The 13,969-nt window shown below is 43.0% G+C and overlaps 3 protein-coding genes across 4 annotated transcripts; 2 read left to right on the top strand and 1 right to left on the bottom strand.

Annotated features, from left to right (window-relative positions):
• The first annotated feature begins 144 nt into the window (after nucleotides 1-144).
• On the top strand, nucleotides 145-1,649 carry LOC120447126 (alpha-methylacyl-CoA racemase). Its single transcript, XM_039628559.1, has 2 exons — nucleotides 145-399; nucleotides 487-1,649. Exons 1-2 carry the CDS (start codon nucleotides 292-294, stop codon nucleotides 1,501-1,503), a joined length of 1,125 nt encoding a protein of 374 aa, XP_039484493.1. The 5' UTR covers nucleotides 145-291; the 3' UTR covers nucleotides 1,504-1,649.
• Nucleotides 1,650-2,685: 1,036 nt separating this feature from the next.
• Nucleotides 2,686-9,700, bottom strand: LOC120447122 (importin subunit beta). 2 transcript variants are annotated; one of them, XM_039628553.2, is made up of 8 exons: nucleotides 9,535-9,700; nucleotides 9,205-9,390; nucleotides 8,273-8,514; nucleotides 7,152-8,180; nucleotides 6,160-7,086; nucleotides 5,627-6,098; nucleotides 3,042-3,154; nucleotides 2,686-2,916 (listed from the first exon to the last, which is right to left on the bottom strand). In XM_039628553.2, exons 2-6 carry the CDS (start codon nucleotides 9,260-9,262, stop codon nucleotides 5,700-5,702), a joined length of 2,655 nt encoding a protein of 884 aa, XP_039484487.1. In that variant the 5' UTR covers nucleotides 9,263-9,390; nucleotides 9,535-9,700; the 3' UTR covers nucleotides 2,686-2,916; nucleotides 3,042-3,154; nucleotides 5,627-5,699. The 2 variants fall into 2 exon arrangements, with proteins under 2 accessions (XP_039484487.1, XP_039484486.1); XM_039628552.2 differs by lacking the exons at nucleotides 2,686-2,916; nucleotides 3,042-3,154 and adding an exon at nucleotides 4,720-5,398.
• Nucleotides 9,701-10,333: 633 nt separating this feature from the next.
• On the top strand, nucleotides 10,334-13,949 carry LOC120447124 (transmembrane 9 superfamily member 2). The gene is made up of 5 exons (XM_039628557.2): nucleotides 10,334-10,716; nucleotides 11,353-11,547; nucleotides 11,609-12,591; nucleotides 12,650-12,809; nucleotides 12,870-13,949. The coding sequence occupies exons 1-5, from the start codon at nucleotides 10,579-10,581 to the stop codon at nucleotides 13,371-13,373; spliced, it is 1,980 nt and encodes a 659-aa protein (XP_039484491.1). The 5' UTR covers nucleotides 10,334-10,578; the 3' UTR covers nucleotides 13,374-13,949.
• The last annotated feature ends 20 nt before the right edge of the window (nucleotides 13,950-13,969 follow it).

Below are 13,969 nucleotides of genomic sequence, written 5' to 3'. Positions count from 1 at the left end.
GGTTGTCGAGCTTGACAGTTGAGTCACGAGTCACGTAAATAAATATAAATTTTAACTGGATTTATTGTGGCTCTTACCCTTTGATTTAACAAGATTGAATTCAAATATAATAAATAAATACAAAGGCAGGAGCTGGATATTCAAGTTACTTATTTCTGCATAGCAGATATTTTCGACTTCCTTGTCTCGTAAGAATATCCAAAATCACTTACAAGTTGGCATCCCTGTTTCAATGCTGTTCAAAGTGCACTTAATTTTCTTATTACTTTTTGGCCAAAAACTCCTCGAAAGATGCCGCTGAAAGGCATCAAGGTACTAGAATTTGTGGGCTTAGCACCAGGACCATTTTGTGGCAAGATCCTAACTGATTTTGGGGCCACCGTCACCCGCATTGATAAGGTAATCGAATCGGGCGTTACATTTAATACATATCCAAACCCCAAAACTGATTTTAAAATGTGATTCCTATGTTCCCTTCTCATTCAGGTGATAGAAAACCCTTTGGATGTACTGCAGCAGGGAAAACGCACGCTAAGCGTGGATCTGAAGAACCCAAAAGGTCAGCAACTGGTGCGAAGGCTGGCCAAGAAGTGCGATGTGCTCATCGAACCCTTTCGACCGGGAGTAATGGAGAAACTAAATCTGGGTCCCACCGACTTGTGCACAGCCAATCCCCGCCTGATTTATGCCCGCCTCACGGGTTTTGGGCAGCATGGAAGACTGGCACCACGGGCTGGGCACGATATCAACTACGCTGCATTATCGGGAGTACTCTCCATGCTGGGCAGGCGCCATGAAAAAGTCACTGCGCCCATTAATCTTCTGGCCGATTTTGCTGGGGGCAGTGTAATGTGCGCTCTGGGAATTTGCCTTGCCCTCTTGGAGCGCCACAACTCGGGAAAAGGTCAAGTGGTAGATGCCTCGATGGTCGAGGGAGCTGCCTATGTGGCCAGTTGGCTGTTTATGTCCCGGAAACTGGATATTTGGTGGAGGGATCGGGGTGACAATCTCATCGACGGTGGATCGTACTTTTATGATACCTACGAAACCAAAGATGGTCGCTACATGTCCGTGGGCGCCTTGGAACCGCAGTTCTTTGAGCTGCTCAAACAGCGTTTGGAACTGCCCGAAGATGTCAGCCAGTTTGGCGACGAACATCAGGATCGGGGAAGGAAACTTCTGACTAAAGCTTTCCTTTCCAAGACCCAAGCTGAATGGTCGCAAATATTTGAGGATGTGGATGCCTGTGTCTATCCCGTTCTGGACTTCCGCGAGGTTCATAGGCACGATCACAACAAGGAGAGGAAATCGTTCGAGGTGATTGAGGATATAGTGGCGCCACGTCCCGCTCCACTGCTAAGCAGAACTCCAGGAAAGTTGCCCAAGGCAACTGATGATGCGCAGGTGGAGTGGATAGACGAATTAGATCTTAAGCCCCACGAATTAAAGGACTTGGTGGAATCGGGGGTACTTACGTTTCCAGAGAGGGGGGCCAAGCTGTAGGACCTCTTCGCTTGGACGCCATCCCAATAAAACACATTTCTGATTGCTCTCGCACTCAAAATTCGTTTATTCTCGCTCTTGCACACAGACACAGATTACATTTGCTAAAATTTCGCGTACAAACTATCAGTCATACAATTTGATTTGGAACAGTTAGGCCGCACTTTGATATTCAGAGGGGTTTTCATTGTTTTGTAATTGATAATACAGCATACTAAATAACGTAACATAATTCTCATAATTCTCTCCTCTTGCAATCGTGGATCAAAGGTTCTCTCGCACATCCCTACTTACTGGCTAATTAGGATTACCTAGCATACCGAGTAGCACATATACTTAAATTACTTTCGGCTAAAGCACCGCGCGTCAGCGTTACCAATCGTCAGTGTATATTTAAGATAATCGATTATAATGCTCATATGTACGTTGGTGTAATAAGTAGTTAGTAGTTGTAAGTGGCTTGTAATGTGAGTAATGTGTGGGAAAGGTGTAAATTTCACTAGTTGGCGTTTCGTGTGTGGTACGTTGTGTAGAGTCCCGCGTAAAGTAATCCTCGTGAGTCCTTAAGTAAGTTGCTTGTCTTGTTGTTTTTTGTATGTATATAGTAAGTCTCAGTTCTCAGTATAAAATCAGTACCATATGTTACGTTTTTCATTTGTTTTTAGCTCACACCTTCATTTGTGCATTCAATTGCAATCCTTTAAATGTTTACAAAAAAATATCGCTTCTTTGCTGCGCGGGGTGCTTTTTCTTACTTCACAAATATCGTATATATCCACACAAGTCTTTCACACAGCGTACACTCCATACAGATGATCGGATCACAGGCAAAGTTACAGTTGCATTATTAGTTTATTCTTTTTGTTAATCTTATATCAGACGACGACCATTCGCACATGCGGCAGGGGTCAAAGGGCAAGCCCGTTGAAAACCCTTAGTGTACATAGTGGAGTCGCCAAAAAGTGGGTCCACCATGCCTTTTTATTGGAGCTTGCCCTTCAACCGTTTGCCAATTCCCTGGCTTACTCTAGTGACATGAACTCTTCTTAACAGCTAGGTGTAACAAACTCGTTAGTCCCTCAATTTTAATGATTTAATGTTTGCTTTTGGAATGGTTACATACAACTTTACTCAGTCACAGGTCCAAGCACTCTGCTGTTTATAAAACTGTGAAATGTAGGTATGTATAAAAGGTAGAAATTTGTGCTAAATGTCTTGTTGAGTGACGTGTTTTAGTTTGTTGGTGATTTCTGCTAGACATACTCCTCCCTTCATCAGTCACTCTCTTAAACAACCATCGACAACCATCACATATTTCACATATCATCATCTTCATTCAATGCACACGTGTCTTCCTCATAATTTTCAGCACCAAGCATTAGTGATGATGCTCAATCAACTCAATCAACACACCTGTGGAAAAAGGTTGAGAAATGTGATTATTAGCTAAAGTTTCGCTGGAGTGTGTGATGGTTTGTCTTCTATATCAGCTAACTTAAGTTGCTATAGTGAATTATAAAATTCTAGGCATCACTTACATGTTGCATGCCACAGCCTTTAACGTTCACGTTCCAGTAGGCGTTGCTCAGCATTCGATCATCCAAAGATTCGGAGTCACTCATTTATATCATCCGCATACGATCATTCATAGCTAATATTAGTGTTTATTTAATTAATGTGGGCATTTCATGTTTTTCTTAAGCGCTCTAAGTTGTCATTTCAAAATTCCTTTTCTGATATGTTCAAATCTGATAAATCAAATGTTAATTTATTTCTTTCTTGGACGGCTGTGCGATACTTTATTGCGAAACTAGACAAATATTACCAATGAGACTATTTAGCTCTTGAAATGACAACTTGTAGAGTCTCAGAATTCATTCATAGTTGGAAACAAGACTTCAGCCTAATTTACCAACTCTTTGTTACAATTTCGAAATGTGTACAGAATTCGTAATATATGTGCGCTTATATCTACAGTAGTTCACAATAGTTCACTTCATTCTCGTTTTCACGTATTCTCAGTTTATGTTGTGAAAAGATTTTAAACGGTTACTTTCTCCTTCATTTGTATCCTCCATTTACTTCTCCATCGTTCACAGTCGCGTCTTTTTCGTAAGGTAGTTTCTGGTTATGTTTTTTGTATGGTTTCTATGGTTTGTTTATGATAAAATAACTAAATGAAGTATGATTCTCTGTTTTTCCTATCAAGCTGTCATGTAGTGTCTTTATGCGTTCTATATCTCTATGGAACTTACGGTTTGCGGGGTGCCAGAGAATTTGCATTTCAAGAATTCAAGAACTTCAAATCTCTCGTAATGCATCAAAAAATATGCTGGAAAATAGTTTCGATTTCAAGTAAAATATGCGCAACACACTTTAAGAAGTCGTTAGCATAATTGCAAATTTCTATAAATTTTCCAGCACCCCTGCGATTTATTTATTTATGTTTTTTGTATACCCTGGTCCGTTGCGTATTTATTTTTAGTAGTTGCGTTTACCTAATATATATATATTGATTATACAAGTGTTGTGTGTGCTGCAGGTAGTTGCTTGGTTGTTATTTTTGCTGTATTCTTTGTTTCTCGTTGTTGTTCTCCCCACTTTTAGGTAAATACAAAAGGTAAAATGAGGGGCAAACTAACTAAGCGTCATTGGTTGGAATTAATGAGAGCACACTAAATCGTATACACAAAAAAATAAAATAATTTCCAAAGTTCGTGCTTCTGTGGGCTTTGAGCGAGGCTGACTTACGCTTGGGTTTTGTCTTTAAAGTAATTTAGGAGCTGGGTCCGTGAAACAGCCACGCCCAGGCCTTTGTACGTCCCTAAGTCGTTTCGTATTTCGTTTTAGTTGCTAGGTTGGTTTCGTTTTCAGTCGTCTTGAGTGTTTAACATTTAGGTTCGTTTCGTTTGCTTGTAAATTTAAATTCAAATCCGTTTAAAATCTTTTTGAATTGCTGTTTGGTTTTTCTTAGGTCTAAAATCATTCGTTTCACTAGAAAAGTTCTTACGCTTAATCCATAATATCACACAACACGCCGATACACACGCGCGCCACAGAAAAGGGAAATCCTTATCCAGTTTCAAACTTTTTGTGGGGTCTCTCGCAATCAAAATACCACTTACAGAGTATCCCTCAAGCATTCATCACAGCATAACTATTGGCAAAGGGGATAGGGGTCGGACCACAGGCACGCCACTTATATAGTCTAGGTAATACATACTCGATCTCAGCCATATATTTCACTCCATCACATTCGTTTCGGTTCACACTCAAGACATTCATTCTTAGTTTATATATTTTTTTGTTGGGCTAGTGAGGGTAGTAGGATAGATACATGAGTTCTTAGATCCTAAAGCGTGGCTCTTAAATCCGCTACAAGTTAATGTTTCCAAAGGGGGCAGCAATGCATTCAATGTATTTTTTCCACTATTAAAGCAACTATTTTCTACCGATTTTTATAAGTAATTTTAAATTTTACATAATTTGAATAACAGCTTCGATTGCCTTTTTGGTAATGCTTAAAATCGGGTCACTAAAGCGCTGGTTGCCGTAGCCTACCCAAAACTAAACTTCCATTAAAGCCGGTTTGTAAAAATGTCAAAGTCCGTACAGTAGTAACTATCAATTGCGAAGTGCTTTGTCAATGGGTAGTTCGTTTTTGGATTTGCATTACCGAGCGAGGACAATAAGTAAGAGATAAATAACTCACACGAATATTAACAGACCTTAATTAAAATATTGAGTCGAAACAGTGGTTCGTAATTGAGCTTAAAACTAGGGGGGGGGAGTTTTATAAACAGTTGGTCTTAGCATTTAGAAGTTGCACAGCAACAATATATCGGACAAACAAACTTAGCAGATAGAATCTTTTTATCAGAGAATTCGGACTGGACTGCAAAAATAGAGAAATGTGTGAAAATGAAAATTAAAAACAAACTCGGATCAATCATAATAGAATGGTCGATTTTGGTGCAAGCAACTACGATTAGAATACAACAAAATTTTAATACAAAAATACAATTTTTTTTGTTTTTTCAAGAATTGTTTTCCAAGAATCGACACATCCTAGGTAACCACTCATTCGATGATGCAACACATAGTGGGAATGTCATGTACTCACCAGTTTGACTGCATAACATACAATCTTAAGGGTCTGGTGGGAAGCAGAGAAACATTAACCTCTAGCAGGTGGCCTACTGTGTGATGACCTGGGTATTGATTTTTTTGATCTCCTTGACGGCCCAGGTGCACAGCATCTTGGTTCGCTGCGCCTTGGAGCGCTTGCCCTCGGCCAGGAATTGTGTAATGATGGCATCGTCCAGCAGCGGGTACAGCCGCGGACCGAACGAAGTGCAAAGATCGCCAATGAAGCCAGCGGCACTGGCCAACATCGAGTCGGACACTTCGCCCTCCTGAGCGATGCGCTTGATGAACGAAATAATGTGCATCAGGTGGGGCTCCATGTGCATAACGTCAGGATGAGCAGTCTGGTCCACGCCCTTAAGACCCTGAATGATGCCGGTGTAGGCTTCAAGGACGCTTTCACGCAGCTCGTTGATGTATTCGTTCATATCGAAGTTGTTGGCGTCCGTCTGAAAATGAATAAGACGTGTTAACGGTTCATTTTTTTATACCATTTCTTAGAACCCTAACCTGCAGATTGGACGCAGCGCGCAACATATCTAGAACCATATTCAAATATGTCAGGAAGTGGCTGCCAATGCTCAACGCAATATCCCCGAAAGCCGACAGGATCTGGGGCTTGACGCTTCGATGTAAAGTCGGTTCCGCTAGATTGTTTATCAATACGGTCATAATCTCGTTGGCGTAGGGCACCATTAGGTCCTTAAGGGCGCGGAAAATGTCACCGGTAAGACCAACAGATGCGCAGCAGACCTGGTACTCCTGATGATTCTTTAGACCCATGACGAGGAAGTCCTTAAAAGCCGGCATGTACTTGGCGAACTGTGCTCCCAAAAGTTCAACCAGGGTCGAAACGGCCAGGAAGGCATCCTCCTGCACTCCGCCCGACTTTCCAGCACTTGAATTAAACATGGTCAGCAGAGCGGTCATGATAGCATCGGAAATTTGGGGAGCATCCTGTTCATGGACCTTCCTTAAAACGCTTTGCAGAGTGGCGCACAGAAGCGATTGTAGGTCGTTGAACTGGTGACGATCGCTGTGATTATTTATCTGGGTTTCCATCTGCATCACTTGGTTTAAGCGCTCCAAAATCACCAGCGTGGTGCGCTGGACCACCAAATAGCAATCCAGGGGCGAGTTTTTGATCATATCCATCAGTGCTTCGTAAGCAGCGCCTCGCAAATTGGCTTGTGCTCCATCCGATCGATCAGTGGTCTCCAGCAGCTGGGTAATAATGTACTCAAAATACGGGGACAAGGCGTAAGTCTCCGGAGTCTCTCCCTCGGTGGTGACCGCTGCCTCGCAAGCGGCATCGGAAAGGCCAATGAAGGCCCAGCACACGTTAGCCGCTACACGGGGCTCCGACTTTAAGCTCTTCACGAAGCACTCCAGAAGAGTTTGAAGATATGTCTTGTTGATAGCCGCCTCGGGAATTATCTGTTAGGGAAAAGCAGTTGAAAATTAGTAATATGCATCTCCATAAAACTATCCCTCTTACGCACATCGCAAATGCGTCCGAAGGTCCAGGCGGTGGTATCGCGAACGATAACACTGGTGTCGTACATCAGTCGAATAAGCGTGGGCATTGCCTGCTCCACGAGCGGCTTTAAAGTATTGGTCTCCAATCCATTCAACACGGAGCCGAAAGTCATCACCGCTGCGTCGCGGAATCGCCAATTAGGTGACTCTATGTTTTCCTTGATGAAGGGAAGCACATGTGGCACAATCTCATCCTCGCAACAGGTGGCCAGCACCATGAGGCAAACAGAGGAGGCCTTCGCCGGGCTCCAGGTGTCCTCGTCGTCGCACTCGTCTTGCTTGGTTAGTTTCTCCACGAGAACGGGCGTCAGGAACTGCAGAGCACCGCGAGCATAGTGCTTGGATACTCGCTGCGGAGCGCGGCCTTGATCGGTGGCCTCCTGGCTTTCGATGGCCAGATCTATCTCCTCATCGCAGACGTTCGACCAGAACTCTATGCCTTGCAGCGCTACAGCATCGTTCTCGGACTTCATGGCTGCCAAGGTAATAGGAAAAAGAGCCTGTGCCATGTAGGGCTCCATGAACTGGTAGTAGAGGGTCATAACCTTTACCAGACACTGCAGAGCAGCGACGCAGATTTGCGAGTCCTGGCACTGAGTGGCCTCGCACACCACCTCCATGATGAAGTTGCGCTCCATGTCCTTTTCAAAGTTTGATTTGGTAAACTCCAGTGAGTTGTGAAGGGCCGTGGTGGCAGCCAAGCGTACATGATTGCTTGGTTCTACCTTTCTCATGCCGTGAATAATAGCAGTCAGCACATCGTTGGACTGATTCTCCAGGACGCCGAAACGAATGTCCTGACAGATGTAGCCAATCGCCTCCAGCGCAGACTCGCGATGCATCTCGCTTGATCCTTCGCTGACCACCTTGTTCACCAGTGTCTGAATGAGCATGGGCCAGCGGTTTATGGGCAGTTCGATCACGGCGACATAGGCTACGCACTGGGCGGCGCAGGACGGTCTCGTGTTCTCGGTACCCAAAGCAGCCAGGATCTGAAAGAAAATCGCAGATATTTAGTGCCACCCGTACTACAAGTAAATTGTTTCATAGCAGTTTAACTTTAACATTCTTATATATAACTTACGTTATTCTTGATCAACTCGCGGATTTCGCTGGGAAACTGATGCCAGCGCTCCTGGTGCTGTTGGCTGATCTTCTCGTCCTTGCTGGTCAGGTGGTTCTTCAGCTGAAGACCGGCTGCCATTCGCGCCACCGCGCTGTTGGTCGTGTTCACTAGGATCTCTGACAGCGCCTTGAGAAATTCTGGCAGATTGCTGGCCGCCGCCTGCTCCAGGAAGTTCTTCGCCGATAGCAACTCATTTTTGTCTGAAAGTGCGGAATTTAGCAAGTGATCATGCCAAGTGAAAATGGACAATTAGAAATTTCAATTAATGTCAATAGAATATTGCATTTGTGGGCGTGTCAGGCCACCATTTTGAGGTCGGATTAACGCTTTGGGATAGGCCTTTACATTAATCTAGTATTGGAACATGATGGATTGAACAGGGATTAAGAAAGGGTATTGGGAAAGGGTATATGTACATTGGAAGAATATTGTTTAATAAGAACACAGTTAATGGCCAATGCATTGAAGGGGTATTTGCCCTAAAGAGCTAAGCACTGATTTGCGGCATGAAGCTTGTTATCACCAAGCAAAGCGCAAGCTCGCAGGCATTCTTTATCGGCAACCGGAAGAACAGGCCACCAAGCATACGAGGGTGACTCCGAAGCGACGCCTCATCGATTCCTATAGTTAGTGAGGTTATGTCGCAGGCGGTTCGCAAATCCTTAATTGTAGGAGCGCGAGTACTGCGACACACAGACGCGCTGCCAGGGGGAGCATGCGAATATGTATGTACGTGGATGCACATGTGTGCGAAAGCCCCTAGCAACCAAACATATGCGAGAGCGCCTATTGCAACCCTGCGCAACATACGACGCGCGTCCCTCCCGCCAATCGAAGAAAAAATCCATAGTTTTTAGATCTATACGTATGTACGAGTGGGGGAAACTCACCTGGCGACACCGTCTTCTCCAAAATGGCTATCAATTGCATGGCGATATCGGAAGTCATGTTTTCGCACTTTTTCTCTCTATATGATTTCTACTTCACTTTCCGTTTCTTTCTGCAACTCGTGCGTCTGTGTGAGTGTGTGGGTGATGGAATTTTTGCGTAATTACTAGACAATGCTAGTCTTTCGGCTGCAAATAGTGGAGACAAAGGAAGTAAATTTAGTAAGCTTCTCCGATGAAATTGGCGACAGGTTGCAACACCTCGAACGTCACACGAATTGATTTTTTCGCGCACACACATACAGGCGCAGTGGAACTCCAAATTCTACTCACATTGTGTTTGGTGTGCTCGGGAACAGTAAAAAAGCGCGGGATTCCTAACGGCGATTTACTTAGTTATGTATATTTATTATAATCCTATTTGAATGTCGCAGAACTTCCGTTTATCTGCTTATATTTCTTGTGGCTCCGAATTGAAGTAGGGCTGAAACAAAAATCGATTTTTATTCGCTACTGTCGAGGTTTCGATGAAATTAGCTACAGCTTTTCGATGGTTTTCATTTAACTATCGGTAGTTTGTAATTCTATTAACACATACAAAGTATTCTTAAATGCGTGGAAAGTGTGAAAAAATTCGACAAAAATAAAATGTTGTTGTAGTCAAGGCCCAAATACTTACCAATTCTATGAAATTGCATTCGCCTCCCTAAAAATTAATCGTTAAATTTGAATGTTGGAGCTTATCGAAGAATTCTTCAAGCAAAGAAGCAGTCAAACGATCGAACTAGTATCACTAAATAATCGAATAAAATGATTTAAGAGTCGTAGGTAAAACATCGTATAAAATATTTGATTATATTTTTCGAAACTGTTAATAGTAATATCTAAGAATATCTATAACAAGTAATCGTATTTCTTTTAACATATGTATATTGCTTGCATAAGTCTGGAAAAGAAGTCAATAAATTAATTTAAATATAACAGTTTAATAGTCCCACAAAACCCGGTCTTGCAAGTTTTAATAATAATATTAATAATAATAAGTATAATTATAATAAGAATAGTTACAGATTTTCAAGGTAATAACTTCGCGTATGTTGGCATTTTTTTGTCGTCCAGTTGGCAGCCCTCTTAGCTGGACTAGGTGGCAACGCTGCTACAGTGCTGACGTTCGGCAAAAAAGAGGAAACGTAGTAAAAACACTCGAAAAACTCCGTATATTCTGATAAAAATCCAGATAGTACGGCTTGTGCGTGACCCGCCGATCCGAAGCGTGTGGCAAAGAATCGCTGACACGGCCACGTTGTGACTACATCCCGTAGAATTAAAGGCAGAAGGTCGGCTACTCCAACCGTTCGTTGGCCACCCAAACTCGAGATGATCCTTCTCTCCGGTCTTTTGCCGCTCCTGGGCGTAATCCTCTTGCACCTGGCGACCCCGATACAGGCGTTCTATCTGCCCGGACTGGCACCGGTTAATTTCTGCAAGAAAACCGACGTCTCATCCACATGCAAGGTAGGTGCAGATGTACATATGTACATACATATGTACGTAGATAGTGGGTGTGTTTGCTCCACGCCCGCCACAATTAGCAAAGCCAGTGGAAATAGTTATGTACATGGGTGATATATTCCCCCAATGGCAGCCAGAAGCGGAAGCAGTGATAAGCCCAGTTTCTAGTTGTATGTCAGGTCCATATGTGGTTCTGTATCTCAACTTCTGCTGACGTTGCCGACGTTGGCTTGCCTTCCTAGCTGGACCACAATGGCAGTTCTAATGTTGGTTCAGCTGGCACGCGAATACAGATTTCGGGGCTCCTGCTCTTAAGATGAATGTTAATCACTGGTAGCTAACCAACAACCAAACCAGAGAAAGAGTTAAATTTGAAAGGGTTAAAATTATTAACCATAAAAATATAACGTTTTTATTTTCTTTATAATAATCATACTATAAAAAAAATAGTTTCAATAACCCATAATTTCAGAAATTCGACCAAATCGTAATCGGTAATCTTATTCGCCCTTAAATTAACTCTTGCACACTGATAATTATAAATTAAGAGGTTTTAAATACAATTGTTGTTTCTTAGAAGGAAGGAAATGTGTAAATCATTCAATTGATTGATCTCTAATTCTCTAATATCTTCTGCAGTCGGAAATCTTGTTGTACGTGAACCGTTTGAACACTGAGGAATCCGTAATACCTTACGAGTACCACCACTTCGACTTTTGTTTGGGCGAAGAGCAGAACTCTCCGGTGGAGAATCTCGGCCAGGTGGTGTTCGGGGAGCGAATACGTCCAGGACCCTATAAAATTCAGTTCTTGGAAAATCAGCAATGTGCGGCCGTAAGATTAAACAATATTAACGCATTAGCAACATAAGCCGATTATATGTTTTTTTATTTAGGCCTGTGTCAAGACATACAATGGAGATGATCCGGGTAGCAACCGCCGCATGATGGTTCTTAAGAAGGGAATCAGCTTGAATTACCAACACCATTGGATTGTGGACAACATGCCGGTTACATGGTGCTACCCACTGGAGAATGGCAAGCAATACTGCGGAATCGGATTTCCCATGGGTTGTCTTGTTCGCAGTGATGGCGAAGGCTGTCCCATCAACTCCATATATAACCAGCCCTTGCATTATTATCCTTTCAATCATGTGGATCTCGAGATTACATACCACAGCGGACAATCGGAGGACTGGGGAATACAGTTCGGCAACAGTGGACGCATAATCTCTGTAAAAGTGACTCCTAAATCTATCAAGCACACGGATCCCAAAAACCCCAACTGTCAGAGCACAGAACCACTGGCAATCAGTGAGAACTCTTTAAAGGCTGGAGAGCAGCTTCAAATCGTTTACACGTACAGCGTTAAATTTGTAAAGAACGATTCAATCAAATGGTCGTCACGTTGGGACTACATTTTGGAATCCATGCCGCACACGAATATCCAATGGTTCTCCATACTCAATTCGCTTGTTATAGTCCTTTTCCTGAGTGGTATGGTGGCAATGATAATGCTGCGTACTTTGCACAAAGATATTGCTCGCTATAATCAGATGGATAGCGGTGAGGATGCCCAGGAGGAGTTTGGCTGGAAGCTGGTCCATGGTGATGTGTTCAGGCCGCCGCGTAAGGGCATGCTGTTGTCGGTTTTTCTGGGCTCTGGTGTGCAGGTGTTGGTAATGTCCATGATCACCTTAGCATTTGCCTGCCTGGGTTTCTTGTCCCCAGCCAATCGGGGAGCCCTGATGACCTGTTCCATGGTTTTGTTTGTTTCGCTGGGAACACCGGCTGGTTACGTGTCGGCGCGTATTTACAAGAGTTTCGGGGGGCTGAAGTGGAAGAGTAACGTAATCCTTACCTCGATCGTTTGCCCTGGGTAAGTTCTTAAAGCTTTTTTAAAAGATTCCAATTTTTTTAATCGTTTTCTTTTTTAGTGTCGTCTTCTCATTATTCTTCGTTATGAACCTGGTGCTGTGGTGGGAAAACAGCTCCGGAGCTGTGCCATTTAGCACGCTTATTGCTCTACTTGCCTTGTGGTTTGGCGTCTCCGTGCCACTAACCTTTGTTGGAGCTTACTTTGGATTCCGCAAGCGCGTAAGTATATACTTTAATAGTATGTACTCGAATTCCCCTCATTTCTATTTTTCCATTCAGGCACTGGAGCACCCTGTGCGTACCAACCAGATTCCCCGTCAGATTCCGGACCAATCGATCTACACACAGCCTATTCCTGGTATCGTTATGGGCGGCGTTCTACCCTTTGGCTGCATATTCATTCAGTTGTTCTTTATCCTGAGCTCGCTTTGGTCCAGTCAGATTTACTACATGTTCGGCTTTCTGTTCCTGGTCTTTGTCATATTGGTTATCACATGCTCGGAGACCACCATTCTGCTGTGCTACTTCCACTTGTGTGCGGAGGACTATCATTGGTGGTGGCGCTCCTTTTTGACGTCCGGCTTCACGGCAGTCTATCTGTTCATCTACTGCTGCCACTATTTTGTCACGAAGCTATCGATCAAGGACAGTGCATCAACGTTCCTGTATTTTGGCTACACGGCCATTATGGTATTCCTGTTCTTCTTGCTGACCGGCTCCATTGGTTTCTTCGCTTGCTTTTGGTTCATACGCAAGATCTATAGTGTGGTAAAGGTGGATTAAACAGCATAATTCAAGAAGAAACTCGTGCGAATGTATTTTTGTATGTGTAGCCACAAATTTACACTTAAGCCTAATGTGTGTGTGATTTCTGCGCTGTGCGCCCGGCACAGACAGTTTTCTGTTTACTATAATTACGATTGATATGTGTATAATAACATATGTTTGTATCAGGCAAAAAACAGTGGAGTAACGAAGCGCGCAATAATTTTTAAGCAGTAAACAGTAAACGAGTTGGAGTTAAAATGACTTGAACCATCTTTTGTATAGCTCTTCGTTCTGTTAACCTTTAGGCGTAAAGTTTAGCATTGTCCATTTCCCAGCTCTAGCAACGATTCCAAAAAAAAAAAGAAGTTATTAAAAAACTAAAAGCCCTTTAAAAAGTACTGAGCTGCAAAACGAAGTACTTTAAACCCCTTTCTTTACTTGTAATATCAAAGCCTATAAACTGTAATTAGTGGCTCGTCTTAGCCGTTATTCGAGCAGGATTGAATTCACGTGTAATATTTTAAATACTTTAGTTTAAACTATTTAAATCTAACTTGCGACTAAAGAATAAACAAAACTATAAATTACGAACCGGACCCTCTGGGGGACTA

Source organism: Drosophila santomea, chromosome 2R (genome assembly GCF_016746245.2).
Source record: "Drosophila santomea strain STO CAGO 1482 chromosome 2R, Prin_Dsan_1.1, whole genome shotgun sequence".
Classification (NCBI taxonomy): Eukaryota; Metazoa; Arthropoda; class Insecta; order Diptera; family Drosophilidae; genus Drosophila; species Drosophila santomea.
Note: the sequence above shows the minus strand (reverse complement) of the source record. Positions and strands in the feature narration are given on the sequence as shown.